Source organism: Catharus ustulatus, chromosome W, assembly GCF_009819885.2.
Source record: "Catharus ustulatus isolate bCatUst1 chromosome W, bCatUst1.pri.v2, whole genome shotgun sequence".
NCBI lineage: Eukaryota > Metazoa > Chordata > Aves > Passeriformes > Turdidae > Catharus > Catharus ustulatus.
This window is the reverse complement of record NC_046261.2, coordinates 10,180,368-10,193,492: the sequence shown is the minus strand read 5'-3', so window position 1 is coordinate 10,193,492 and position 13,125 is coordinate 10,180,368. Positions and strand designations below refer to the sequence as shown.

Below are 13,125 nucleotides of genomic sequence, written 5' to 3'. Positions count from 1 at the left end.
CCCCACGATCGCATTATTCCATTACTAATTCGTTAGTTTGTTGCGCGCAGATCCTAACTGCAAAAAAAAAAAGTGCGCCTTATCGTCCGGTGCGCCTTATACTCGCGAAATTACTGTATATTAAAATTGGCAAATCTAAACTACTACAACCTGGGTGCTACTTCCTTCCCACATATGTTTCCAAATTGTTTTCAAATTGTTGACTAAAGCTCCCCAGAGAACTGGATTTTCTGCAAAGGTTGGTGTTGGCAGACAAGCTGTTATAGACGTTAATTCTGTAATCTGCCAAAATCTTGCACTAGCTTTAAGATCACATTTCCCTTCCCAGAGATTAACAACATAGTTTCTATTATTATTATAAATATGCAATTACAGTAATTGCACGTGTATAAGGCCCACCCTTTTGACTAAAATTTTGATCCAAACCCGGAAGTGAGCCTTATAGTCCAGTGAGCCTTATATATATGGACAAAGTTCAGAAATTTGCCAACCTGGAAGTGTGAGCCTGCAGCAGCCCCGAGCCAAGCCGAACCCGCTTGGCCCCAAGCCGGGCCGGGGCCGCTGCCAGCGGCCGCGAGGGAGTGGGACCACAGCTGGCCGCAAGGGGAGGAGGGCCGGCGGCCAGGGGAAAGCCAGGCCGGGGCCGTCGGCCGCGGGGGAGCCAGGCCACCACCGCCGGCCGTGGGGAGCAGGGTCGAGCCCGCCCGACCCCGAGCTGAGCCAGTAAACCCCGCGATCGGGTGATTCCTTTACTAATTCATTACTTTGTTGCGCACGGATCCTCGCTGCAAAAAAAAAGTGCGCCTTATAGTCTGGTGTGCCTTATATATGGACAAAGTTCGGAAATTTGCCGACACCCAGAAGTGCACCTTATAATCCGGTGCGCCTCATAGTCGTGAAATTACTGTACTTATCTTCTTCATTTAGATCCAATAAATAATATCCCCCTAGAAAATCATATAATATACCTAAAATAATAGGATTTAGATTAAAAAAACCACCATGATGTTAATTAATCTTGTTTCTGCTGTGTTTAATGCATGGTTGCTGGTATTACCTGCGTGTGATGGACCCAAGGTTTTATTCCTTCCACCTTAAGTGCCATATAGGTTACCAGGAGGACTTGAAAGTGTCTTTTCCACTTTTCTTTCAAGGGTTCAGTGCTTCATGTCTTTACATATACAAAGTCCCCAGATTGGCATGGGTGAACAGGTGCATCCAAAGCAACTGGTCCTGACAGTGTTATAAACCGGCGGAATCCAGCTAGAGATATTCCTAAAGAAATTAAGTATAGACTTAAATCTGTTTCTCCCTTTGAATGTATTTCTCTGGGAATGGACGATGTTTGATACAGCCATCTGTATAGCAATTTGTAGGGACTTTAGTTTTTGACCTTGACTGAGTTCTGAATCTCAAAAGAGCCAGAGGGAGGGCCTGTGGCCATTTTAAGGAAGCTTCTTGACACATTTTGCTAATTTGTCGTTTCAGTATGATTCATCCTTCCCACTTTCCCACTTGATTGTGGTTGCCAGGGTGCGTGTAAGTCCCATTTTATACCTAGAGTTTCTCTCAGCTGTTGCACCACATCTGCTATAAAGTGTGAATCTCTGTCTGAGGACATCCCAAGTGATACCCCAAATCTCAGTATGATTTCTTTAAGCATTATTTTTACCACTTCCCTAGCTTTATTGGTGCTACAGGGAAAGGCTTCTGGCCATCCGGAAAAAGTATCTACCAATACCAAAAGATAGGTATACCTGTTTTGTCTGGGTAATTCAGAGAAATCTATTTGCCAGTAATCTCCAGGTGAATTTCCCTGTTTAATTGTTCCAGGAGGTAGCCTCTTCTTATATATGGGATTGTTTTTTAAACAAATTGGACATTTCACTAGGATTGATTTTGCTATTTCAGGCATTCCTATGCTGAGTACAGAGCTTTGGAGACTAGATCTCATGGACTCACTTCCCCAATTGGTTTTGTTGTATTATTTTTCCATTATTTTCCTCATTACAGAAGTTGGAACAATAACCTGTTGGTTGTCTATTACCATCCATCCTGATTCTTAGTGGCTTTTAATGTGCTTGCTAAGCATTGATCCTCACTGTCATAATTAGGCTTAAATTCAGATATGTCAATTTGTGGTACTAACGCTAGGATGCTTTTTTCAACTACTCCTTGAGCTGATTTATCTGCCAATCAGTTTCCCACTATAACATTAGTTTGCCCAGGTTGATGTGCTTTGCAATGCATCACTGCCACCTCCTTTGGTTTTTGAATTTCCTCTTAAAGTTGTAAAATTTCTTCTTTGTCTTTAATAGCTGATCCTTGAGCTGATAGCAGTCCTCTTTCCTTCCATATAGCTTCATGGGCATGAATTGCACCAAATGCCTACCTGGAATGAGTCCAAAATATTCACCTTTTTGCCCACTGTGAAATTCAATGTTTGTTTTAGTGCTATTATTTCTGCCTCTTGTGCTGACATGTTAATTGGTCAAGACTGAGTTTCCAATACTTCACTAGTGGTTACCACTGCATATCTTGCCATCCATTTTCCATCCTTCATGAAACTGCTCCCATCTGTGAATAATTCTAAATCAGGATTCTCTATTAGATCATCTCTCAAATAAGTTCTGCTGCAATATACCTGTTCTATGGTTTGGAGACAATAATGTGCCAGGCTCCCTCATCCACTGCCTTTGGATCTAGGAACATGGCTGGATTCATGGCTGCTGTTGTCTTCAATTCCACATCATCCTGTTCCAAAAGGACAACTTGGTATTTGAGCCTCCTGCTAGGGGACAGCCAATACCCTCTCTTTTACTCTTATGCAGATATCACCATGTGAGGGACAGTTATGTGCTGTGCAGTAGTGAACTTCCTGGTCTCTTGGATCAGTAGAACAGTTGCAGCAACCACTCACAAGCATTCTGGTCATCCTTTGCTCACATTGTCCAGCTGTTTGGAGAAATAACCCACAGGTCTCCTCCAGGTTTTCAGCTTCTGCATCAGGACCCCCAGGGTTAAATGTTGCCTCTCATGTACAAACAGTTCAAAGGGCGTGGTTAAGTCAGGAAGCCCTAATGCAGGTCCTCTCATTAATGCCTTTTTCAGTTCTCAGAAGACAGTTTGGCACTTGGGAGTCCACACCAATTGTCCTTCCTTTATTTCTTTTAGAGCTTCATAGACGGGCTTCACTAAAAGCCTATAGTTTAATATCCACAACGCACACCACCCGCCCACTACCAGAAAGCCTCGTAATTCTTGGATGTTCTGTGGTTCTGGAGTTTAGCAGATTGCTTCCTTTCTGTCAAAGCCAAGAATTCTCTGCCCTTGAGTAATCTCGAAGCCCAAATAGTTCACAGTTGTCTTTCCTATTCGAGCTTTCCTTTAGTTACTCTGCAACCATTCTGTCCCAGAAAGTTCAACAGACTTATGGCCATTTGTAGGCATTGCTTTTGGGTCTCCGCTGCCAGCAGAATGTCATCTACATACTGTAAAACTGCTCCTTCAGTGTTATTTTTCTTCCATTGTTCCAATACTTTTGCTAGTTGATTTCCAAATATTGCTGGATTATTTTTAAATCCCTGTGGTAGGACGGTCCAGGTTAACTGAACTTTGCTACCAGAGGTAGGACTTTCCCATTCAAAAGCAAATTATTGCTTGACTATTTTCCTCCAAGAGTATGCAGAGAAAGACATCTTGAGATCACTCACTGTAAATCATTTATATTCCCCTTTTAGTGCTCTCAAAAGTGTGTATGGATTAGCTAATACTGTATGAATATCTGGTATTATTTTATTGATGACCCTTAAATCTTGTACTAACCTATATTCCCCATTTTTCTTTTTAATTGGTGAAATTAATTTGTTATATTCTGATTCATACTCCTTCAATAACCCATATTAAAAAAAAAAATTCTATGAACTTTTCCAGCCTCTTCCTTGCCTCCCAGTTAATAGGATATTGTTTTTGCCTTACCAGTTTAGCTTCAGGTTTGAGAGTAATCCTCACCAGTTTGGCTGCTTTTGATCATCTGGGCATTTAAGTTGCCCATACCAACAGGGTTATGCAAATCCCAGATGGGGACCCCTGACACATGACATAATTAAAGACTTGAGACAAGCAACGAAAGAGGGTGGTTTAGGCTCTCCATACTTCAAGTAACTATTGAAAGGCACCTTCAATAATTATGATTTGGTACCTCTTGACTGCAGATATATTGCTATGACACTTAACAGCAAAACAATCACAATCACAGGCATGCTGGACACTGGTGCAGATGTCACAGTAATTTCCTATATCTTTTTGCCCAGAGATTGGAACTTGATCACACCTCTGAAATCTCTCACGGGAATTGGAGGATCCACAATGTGTTTGCAGAGTGAAAACTCAATCATCATTACAGGACAAGAAGGAAAGGTAGCAATCATCCATCCCTTTGTTGTACAGAAACCAATCACAGTATGGGGAAGAGATGTCCTGTCACAATGGGGAACGAGAATAGGAGTGGAATTTTAATGAGGGTCACTGAGGCACTCACCACCCTGAAATTGACCTGGAAGACAGACAATTCTGTCTGGGTGGACCAGTGGCACCTGGAAAAAGAAAAACTGAGTGCTCTCAAAAAATGTGTGGAAGAACAATTGCAAAAAGGCTACATCTAACCAACAAATAGTCCCTGGAATTCTCCAGTGTTTGTCACCCATAGAGATTGCTCCATGACCTCAGGAAAATCAACGAGATCATTGAAGAAATGGGACCACTTCAGTTTGGACTTCTATCTCTATCGATGATCCTGAAAGAGTGGTCACTTGTAATTATTGATCTAAAAGATTGTTTTTTTCACATTCCACTTCATCCAGAAGAGGTTCCTCGATTTGCATTTTCTGTCCCAAGCATCAACAAAGAACCTTTGCAAAGATATCATTGAGTGGTCCTTCCTCAAGGACTCAAAAACTCATGCTGGATCAGGAGGGGGGAGGGACGTTCCCTGCACTCCGCTTGCTCCCCCCGCCGCTTGTAGCTACACAGGCTGCATCTCAGGGATTTCTATCATAGGAATCATCTCTCTGCTTTCCATGGAATCACATTATGGTATGTGATTGTCTGACCAAGGAGAGGATTCATTGGCATGGCTATGATGTCTGAGGGGTGCCAGGGACATGGAAAAATCTGTGCTGTGCCTGAGTGTTCTGTCTGCATTTGGGAGACAGCTTGCAGAAAGGCTGACAGAGGGGCAAATGTTCTTGCAGTCAGCTTCTTCCTTGGATCCCTCTGTTCCCGCAAATGGCCAGCACCATGGGCTCCTGGTTCACCTTTCACCAGCATCTAGGGATTCTCTGAGCTCCTTTTCAACCCGGGGATTTTTCCAGCTTCCAGCTGCTTACTTTATCTCTTTTTCTTCAGGGACGTCCTGACTCTGAGTGTTAACAGGTGTTTTTCTTCCTCATGCGGAATCACCACTTGTAAAAGGGTTAACTGCACCACCTAATTAGTGGCTTGTCTTCATTCTGTCTTCACTCAGAGTGAGGATTAAAAACATGAAGGAGACAAATTTCTCATGTTTGGACTCTGTTGTTTGTTGAATCTTATCTAAAGTACAGAGAGTTCTGCAACACTTCTAGCTACCAGCTAAAAGCGAGCAAAATGGAGGTGAATCTAGCTAGTTACAAGGTCTTTTAAAGCTAAACAGTCCAATAAAGAACTAACACCTATATTATTTATACTTTTGACCCAATAACCAAACTCCTGTGATCCACAATGCAACACTAACTATCCAACCAAAAACTACTACCTGAAACCATGAAGAAGAAGGAAGAAGACAGAAAGAGACAACACCTAAAAGCCTTCATCTCGTCCCATACCTATTACAATATTCTAAAAGCCTCAAATTGAAAACCCTTCACCATGTGAAATCACACATTTCTATTCCAACTACACACTCATGACTCTAACTCCATCACTCAAATTTGGAAGCCTTCTCCAAGGCCTCAAGTCAAAAGCAGTGTTCTCCTGGGGGTCAGTGACAGAAAGCACAGAGAGCTCAAAACTCCCAGGTTTCTGGGTTCCAGCAGGGTCACAGCATTCTCTACCTCCTATGGGATTTCTTCCAATTCATTTGACTCCTGTAACAAAAATCCTTGCCCCAATGGCTTTTGATTCTGGTATTTAAATTTGTATTTCCCCATCCTGAAAATTATTTGAGCATCCAGTTTTCACAATAAATCTCTCCCCAGCAAGGGGACTGGGCATTCGGGCATGTATAGAAATTCATGAGTAATTAAATTATTTCCTAATTTAAATTTCATGGGTTGCAAAAAGGACTGAATTTCGCTTTTCCCTGTAGCACAAATTATATTTACCACTGTCTCAGTTTGAAAAAAATTATGAGGAAATGTCCTGAAATTAACATGTCCTCTAGAGAGGTAGGTTTCAACAGCCCCTCCCCCATAGGTTCAAAAGGAATTTATTGGAGGAAAATACAAAAAAATCCTGTTTATTCAATAAGCAGAGTGCACACAGGCACTGAAAAGAAAATTATTATTGTTAGATAATAAACTTTTTCATTGTGGAGAAAGATCATGGATTTTTAGAATCTTGCTAGGCTTCTCCCGAGGTCTGGAGCCGGAATGCGGCGTCCCTGAAGCCTTCCCCCCGCTGGGCCATGGCGTGGGGCTCGCGGTGATGTTGAAGTGTTTCAGACCAGAACAAATCTGAACAATTCCAGAAGAAGCCACAGTCCTGGGAAAAAAACTTCTTGCCTGAGCTAACAAAAAAGAAGCTAGCTAAAAACAAAGACACAACTGCCTTTTTTTTTTTTCTGCTGCATACACAGAGCCGAGAGTTAGGGAAAAGCCGAAGGAGTTACCTGTGTTTTTGAACACAGACTGCCGAAAGAATTCCATGGCCTCCCCCTCCCTCCTCCTTTAAGCTTAAAGTTACAGGACCCATGTCTGGGCATAAAGCAGATGATAGGGGATACAGTATCATAACATCACTCCAAAACAACCACATTCATACTAAGTTTCCTTTTGCATGTATTAAATACAGAATAAATTGCTCCTGTGTCCACCAAAAATTCCACTTCTTCTTTCCCCAGCCTCAATGTAACCAGGGGATCAGCTGGGATAGAATTGCCCCGGTCCCCTTCAGTCTTCATCTTCTAATGGTCTAATCTTTAAGACTGGGTCCAGCTTTCCAGCCTGTGGGCATTCTCCCTTCCAATGCCTCCTTTTCCTTGCAGACTGCATACTGGTCTTCCCCTAACTGTTGTCGGGAAAATGGTGGGAGTCTCCCACCTCCCCTTCCCCTTGTTCACCCCACCCAACTTCCCCTGTTGGTCGGTCCCTTAGTACCCTCCACAGGTCCCTTAGCCACCTCCAGAGTCGCAGTTTGTCATGTCTCTTGTTTTCCCTTCTAGCCCGCCGTAGTTCTTTTTACCTATCCCGGTCATGATATGCTTTCCACACTTAATCTAACAACTTTCCTAAGTCATGTGACTGTGTTCCTTCCAGTTTCTGGAGTTTCTTTCCAATATCTGGGGCAGACTGTCCTATAAAGATAGTTTCTAACTGTACAGTGTCCTCTGGCTTCTCTGGATCCAGATTAGTATATTTTCTGGCAGTCACCTTCAATTGTTCCATGAAAGTCGTGGGGGATTCAGTACTGTCCTGCTTTACCTCATACAGTTTTGACCAGTTCATGACTTTCGGTACAGCATGCTTTACACCAAACAATATCCATCTCTGATATCTTGTTAAACGATCACAGGGTCCCAGTAAATTAGGGTCCCACCTTGGATCTGTTGAAGGAAAACTCTGATCTAATGTTCTTTCTAAGTCTCCATTAGCATGTTCCCCCTCCACCTACTTTCTGGCCATGGTGAAGATCATCCTTTTTTCTGTGCTATCCAACAACATATCTAACATCACTTGTATATCATTCCAGTCAGGGTCCTGAGTCCTAATTATGGTTTCAAATACATAAGCAACTCTATCCAGATCCTCTCTGTAAACTCCTGCTGCCTTTCTCCATGACATTAAATTCACAATTGAAAATGGGGTTGTTGCGGAATTTAGCATTGGCTAAATTGCCAGTGCACCCATTAGAATTACAGTAATTTCATGATTATAAGCCGCACCATTTTGACTAAAATTTTGGTCCCAACCTGGAAGTGCGGCTTACACTCAGGAGCGGCCAATATATGAACAAAGTTTGGAAATTTCCCAACCCAGAAGTGCGGGCCGCGGACCGAGCCGAGCTCGCGAATTGAGCACCTACCATTAAAACCCGCGATCGCGTGATTGTTACAAATTGGTTACTCTGTTGCGCGGCGGGGGGAGCGGGCTCTCGCTGGCACCGCGGGGCAGCGCCGGGCCGGGGCGAGCCCGACGGCAGCGGTGCAGGCGGCGAGCCAAGTGACCCGCCCTACCAAGTGGCGGCAGCGTGAGGCAGCGCAGGCTGCCCCTGCCGAGTGGCGTGGGGCAGCCCGGGGCAGTGCAGGTCGCCCCTGCCGAGCAGCTGCAGTGGCGGCAGCGCTGGTTGGCCCTGAGCCGAGCCAGTAAACCCCGCAATCGGGCGATTCCATTACTTTCAACAGTTTTCCCACAAACATTATTGAGGACTATATCAACTTATGGGGCACACTTTAAGGATTATAACAGTTCAAACAAATGCTGTCTTCATCTTTGAAAACAGTGGTTTTTCTTCTTTCTTCTTTCTTCTTCTTTCTTCTTCTTTCTTCTTTCCTGCCCCCGGGAGGCAGCAGGGATCTTCATCTCCTCTCTATTCAAACTTATGGGATCACAGCCATTTCAATATCTGCTTACTGTAGCACCAATGCCTCTGCTCATATCTACAGTTAAAACATTCATTGACCCCATAATCTCTATGTGTTATAGGGAGACAAGAATCTCTTTTCCATAGCTTAAAAAAGAGAAATTTCAGTCCATGACTCTCCTCCTTCCCTCATCTGGGACCCGAGTCTTCCCTTTTTTCTGACCTTGGTGTTTTCATGCTGTTTCTGTGCGTATCTTCGTCTTGGTCCTCTTCTTTTACTCAGGAGAGAGAACCAAGTATCTACAAGTCTCAATCTGGGCAGTGAAAGTGTTAATACCTTGCCCAGGCCTGCAGGTGATCATGTGATCTCTTCCAGGTGGTAGCCTATTTACAATAGTCTTGCAAGGCCTCGCTGGGTTTGGCCTAGGATTGTAGGGGCCCAGCTTGAAAGTGGTGGTGTTTTTTTTCTGGCTCATGGTTGTTTTCTGGCATTTGCTACATTCAATTCCAGGTGCGGGCTGATGGTCTTCCCTTCCCCCTGCCCAGCAGGCAAGGGTGGGGGGGGCCTTGCCAGAACAGGGCCCAGTTGTCTCTCCCCCAGGCTGCGCGGGCAGCGCGGCGAGGGTGGGCCCGACCGCCCCGGGTTGGGCCCGGGCCTGCGGCAGGGCAGGGTTTTAATGTCGGCTTGATGTTCAGCCAAGCCGCGGACTCCCTGACCATGCTGGGGGGGGGGGGGGGGGGAGAAATAAGATCTCAACAGCCGCGTGGGCCTTCCTTCCCCCTTTCTATCGGGGGGTCCCAGCAGAAAACGGGGCCCACGCAGGCTTCCCGAGGCCTGCATCAGAGCCTGCCGACCCCTGGCCGGGCTGGGCCGCACAGAGGGCCAGGCCGGTGTTACCTATACTGTGGCCTGAAGGGAAAGAAAACTTTCCTGGGGTTTGTTCGTTTTAAAATGTGAATTTCACAGAGGTGTGTCCATCTCTTTCAGTGGTTTAACTGATTGTCAGTTCTCAAAATCAATCACTGATTGGTTTTTCTCAGACATAGAGGAAACCTAGCTTCTCCTCTCAGAAAAAATCACTTTCTTGGGTTGTCTGTAGTGCCAAACCAGCACAGGGGTCTTTAATTTATTGGACCATGATTCCCGACCACCTGCCAGAGGGGAGCCATCAGAATATCCCCAGCATTCCCCCCAACATCTCCTTGCTGCCTTCTAGTGCATCCTGCAATCAGGCTAAAATCCTCCAATCCCCTAAAGTGTTCTCTCTGTTCCAGTCCACTCTCCCATGATCTACTTATGCATCTAGCCACATTCCCTGCTGATTCATCATTCACTCCACCTGCTCGTTGCTACAGAGCAACCATCATCTCTAAATCATCATCCTCTCTTCCATACTTTAAGCACCTCTGCCCTATGTTACACGCAGAACAACACTTTTTCAACCCTTTGCCTTTCTTTTCCTTTTCAAGTGCTAAAATTAATGGATCTTGGGGGGGTCCTCCTACCTTCCTTTTGCCACTCTGGATGATTTCTTAGGGTGAAAAACAAGTCAACATAAGGAACTTCATTCCACTTATTTTCCCTTCTACAAAACAACATTAATTGTAACAGGGTGTTATACTGTAAGGTTCCATCCTTAGGCCACTTTTTTTGATCTTCCAGCATGTAAAGTGGCTACCACTGATAACAAAATTTTAAATTTTTCACACATGAGGGGATTACCCCCAATTTGTTTCCAGTGTTTCAAGATACATCCCAGTGGTGAGACCTGTGATAGCCCTTACGAGGTTTTGTTTCCCATTATAACAAATTACTGTTTAGGAGCTCCTTAGAAGGGACTCTAACCCTTCTTCTTTGAAGGGACTCTAACCCTTCCCTTTCTCACCTTAGGTACCTTTAAACTAAACCCTGTGCAGCTTTTGCTGCATCTTACACGTAGGTTAGCAGTTATACCTTTAGAGTAAAGTAAAGAATGCCTTTATATTACCAGGGGTCTTGCTCCGATTTTCTTTGGACCAGGGATTGAACATTCTCCCCAGGAACCCCTCAGTGCCAGCTGGAGGTCCTGTGATTGCTTGGATCTGTTGAAATTCAGGAGTCTGTCCCATCTGGGTCACCAAAACTGTTACCAAAAATTTGGTCGAATAAAAACCCCTTAACACCAATGTAGCATCAAGAAGCAGTAATTCTTTATTTGGCCAGATGCACAGGGGGATAGCTACTCCCAAAGCTGTGCATGCTGGGTACAGGAAAGTTGCACTTTATATACTGTATTTAACATACATATTCATTGATTGTCCCAGACTAAACATATATATGATAATCATTTCCCCAAAATCATTAACATATTTTCTCTCCCCTTTATGCATGCATTTTTCTGTCCGGGGGAGGGGTCTCTCTGGTGGTCCCTGGTGGTAGTAGACTGCAATGTTCCTGGTGACCTGGCTGAGTTGGCAGGACACTGAGGCTGGTGAACTTTCAGTTCTCCTTACACAATGGGCACTGTGCAGTTTCCATAGGGCAGTAGTTTTGGAGAACAAGCATTGTGTTAGCTCACCAGGCATAGATCATTTATCATCTGGTAACACCTATGAGGAAAAGAATTAGTTGCCTAGCCAACAGTGAGACTGCCCATCCTTCCTCTTCCATCAAGGTGCAGGCATCTCCTGTATCACATCAGGAAGCATGAAAGCCTCAGCAGTCCAGCTGCTGTTTGATCTACTTCAAAAGCTTTGTGTGTAAGTTGGTGTTCTATACTCTTGTCTTGGAGATTTGGTCTATACCATTTCCATAATTTAGCAGATTCTGAGGAGACTGACAAACAAAGATAACAGTTCCTGGAAACAACAATTTGCAGGTGATAATGATTATATAATGGCCCTTTAGCTCTTTTTGGCCACCTGTCCTGCCTACTTAATGCTTGGTTTGGACCTAATGGCTCTGCTCCTAGCATACATCATGCCTTAGTATGATCTGTGATAGCCAAAAATTTAAGCAGGAGTTGAATAAACAGTCACACACAGTAAAGACAAAATCTTGTAGAGACTTTGAGGTTAGATTTTGAGGTGCACTACCTGAAATACTTAAGAGTTGCAAGCACAGAATTATGCTTTAACCTTGGATTGCACTGATTGTGAAATACAGTACTCTGAGACACCTAAAACAATGTAAAGCATAAGGCTTTCTTTGTACTGGTAGTCAAGTATTATATCATAAATGAGGCATGAAAGCTTTGTAAAAATGATCAAAATAAAATCTAGGCTGAAAGGCTAAGTACTGCATGTGTTTAAATGCATTGCATTTCTTAGGGAGCTAAATAGCTAGGTGAACATACAACATTCATATGGCTGTGCAACTGTTTTAAATTTCAATTCCTTCTTATAAAGTATTCATATGATTGTTTGCTTAGATAAGCTCTGCTAATCACAGAGAGACTGAATTTTACCAAAGGAAAAAATACTGTGTGATATATTTTGTGCAAAATTCCAAACAGGCAAATCTTAACTTTAAATTTGTAAACATGCAGAATATTAATTTAGTAGTTATTTATGCTTTCTGTAAAGTACAAAGACACAAAGAAATTTAAAGGAAGTAATGACTCTCCATTAACAAATACAAGCCAAATTTTATGTAAAACTGATTTTATATATTTCTGAGGTTGAAGTTTGCCCAACTCTAATTATTATATTATTTGGCTTTCCAAAAAAATTATGTATTGGTTGTACATTGCTGCTTACTATAATGTTCTGAAAGTTGGCCACACAAGCTAATTTTTGTTCTTACGTTATGATTTTGTGATAGAACATCTAATAGTAATTCCCTATAGTTGAGAACTATATCTTTGGGAATAGAATTTTATGCTTATAATTTTAAATACACAGTGGTATATTCTAGATTTTTTGGAGAGTATATTTTGTTTTAGTTATTAACTCATTGCTATTTTTTTCTGCTTCTATTTTGTCTTCAAAATAAAAGTTTTAATTCAATGTTGTTTCAGTTTTTACTGTGTTACTGCTATGATATTGAAGCAAACACCTTGCAAGCACCATAATCACTTGACAGTGTTTTGGCCTGCACTGAACAAACTGTCCACTTTGTGCAGAAAAGTCATATTTGTGTCCATTGACTGAAGTATATTCTTATTTGTCTTGCAGGCACAGGAGAGAGTGGCAAAAGCACATTCATCAAACAGATGAGAATCATTCATGGATCAGGTTACTCTGATGAAGACAAAAGGGGCTTTACGAAATTGGTGTACCAGAATATATTTACAGCAATGCAGGCCATGATCAGAGCCATGGATACCCTCAAAATCCCATACAAGTACGACCATAATAAGGTGAAAT

At 43.0% G+C, this 13,125-nt stretch overlaps 1 protein-coding gene across 1 annotated transcript in view; it reads left to right on the top strand.

Moving 5' to 3' along the window:
- LOC117005075 (guanine nucleotide-binding protein G(q) subunit alpha) overlaps positions 1-13,125 on the top strand; it is a 258,664-nt gene that overhangs the window by 130,613 nt on the left and 114,926 nt on the right. Inside the window, exon 2 of the mRNA XM_033076314.2 lies at positions 12,934-13,118. Within this exon, the coding sequence (XP_032932205.1) occupies positions 12,934-13,118 (185 nt within the window). The remainder of the gene's footprint in view (positions 1-12,933; positions 13,119-13,125) is intronic.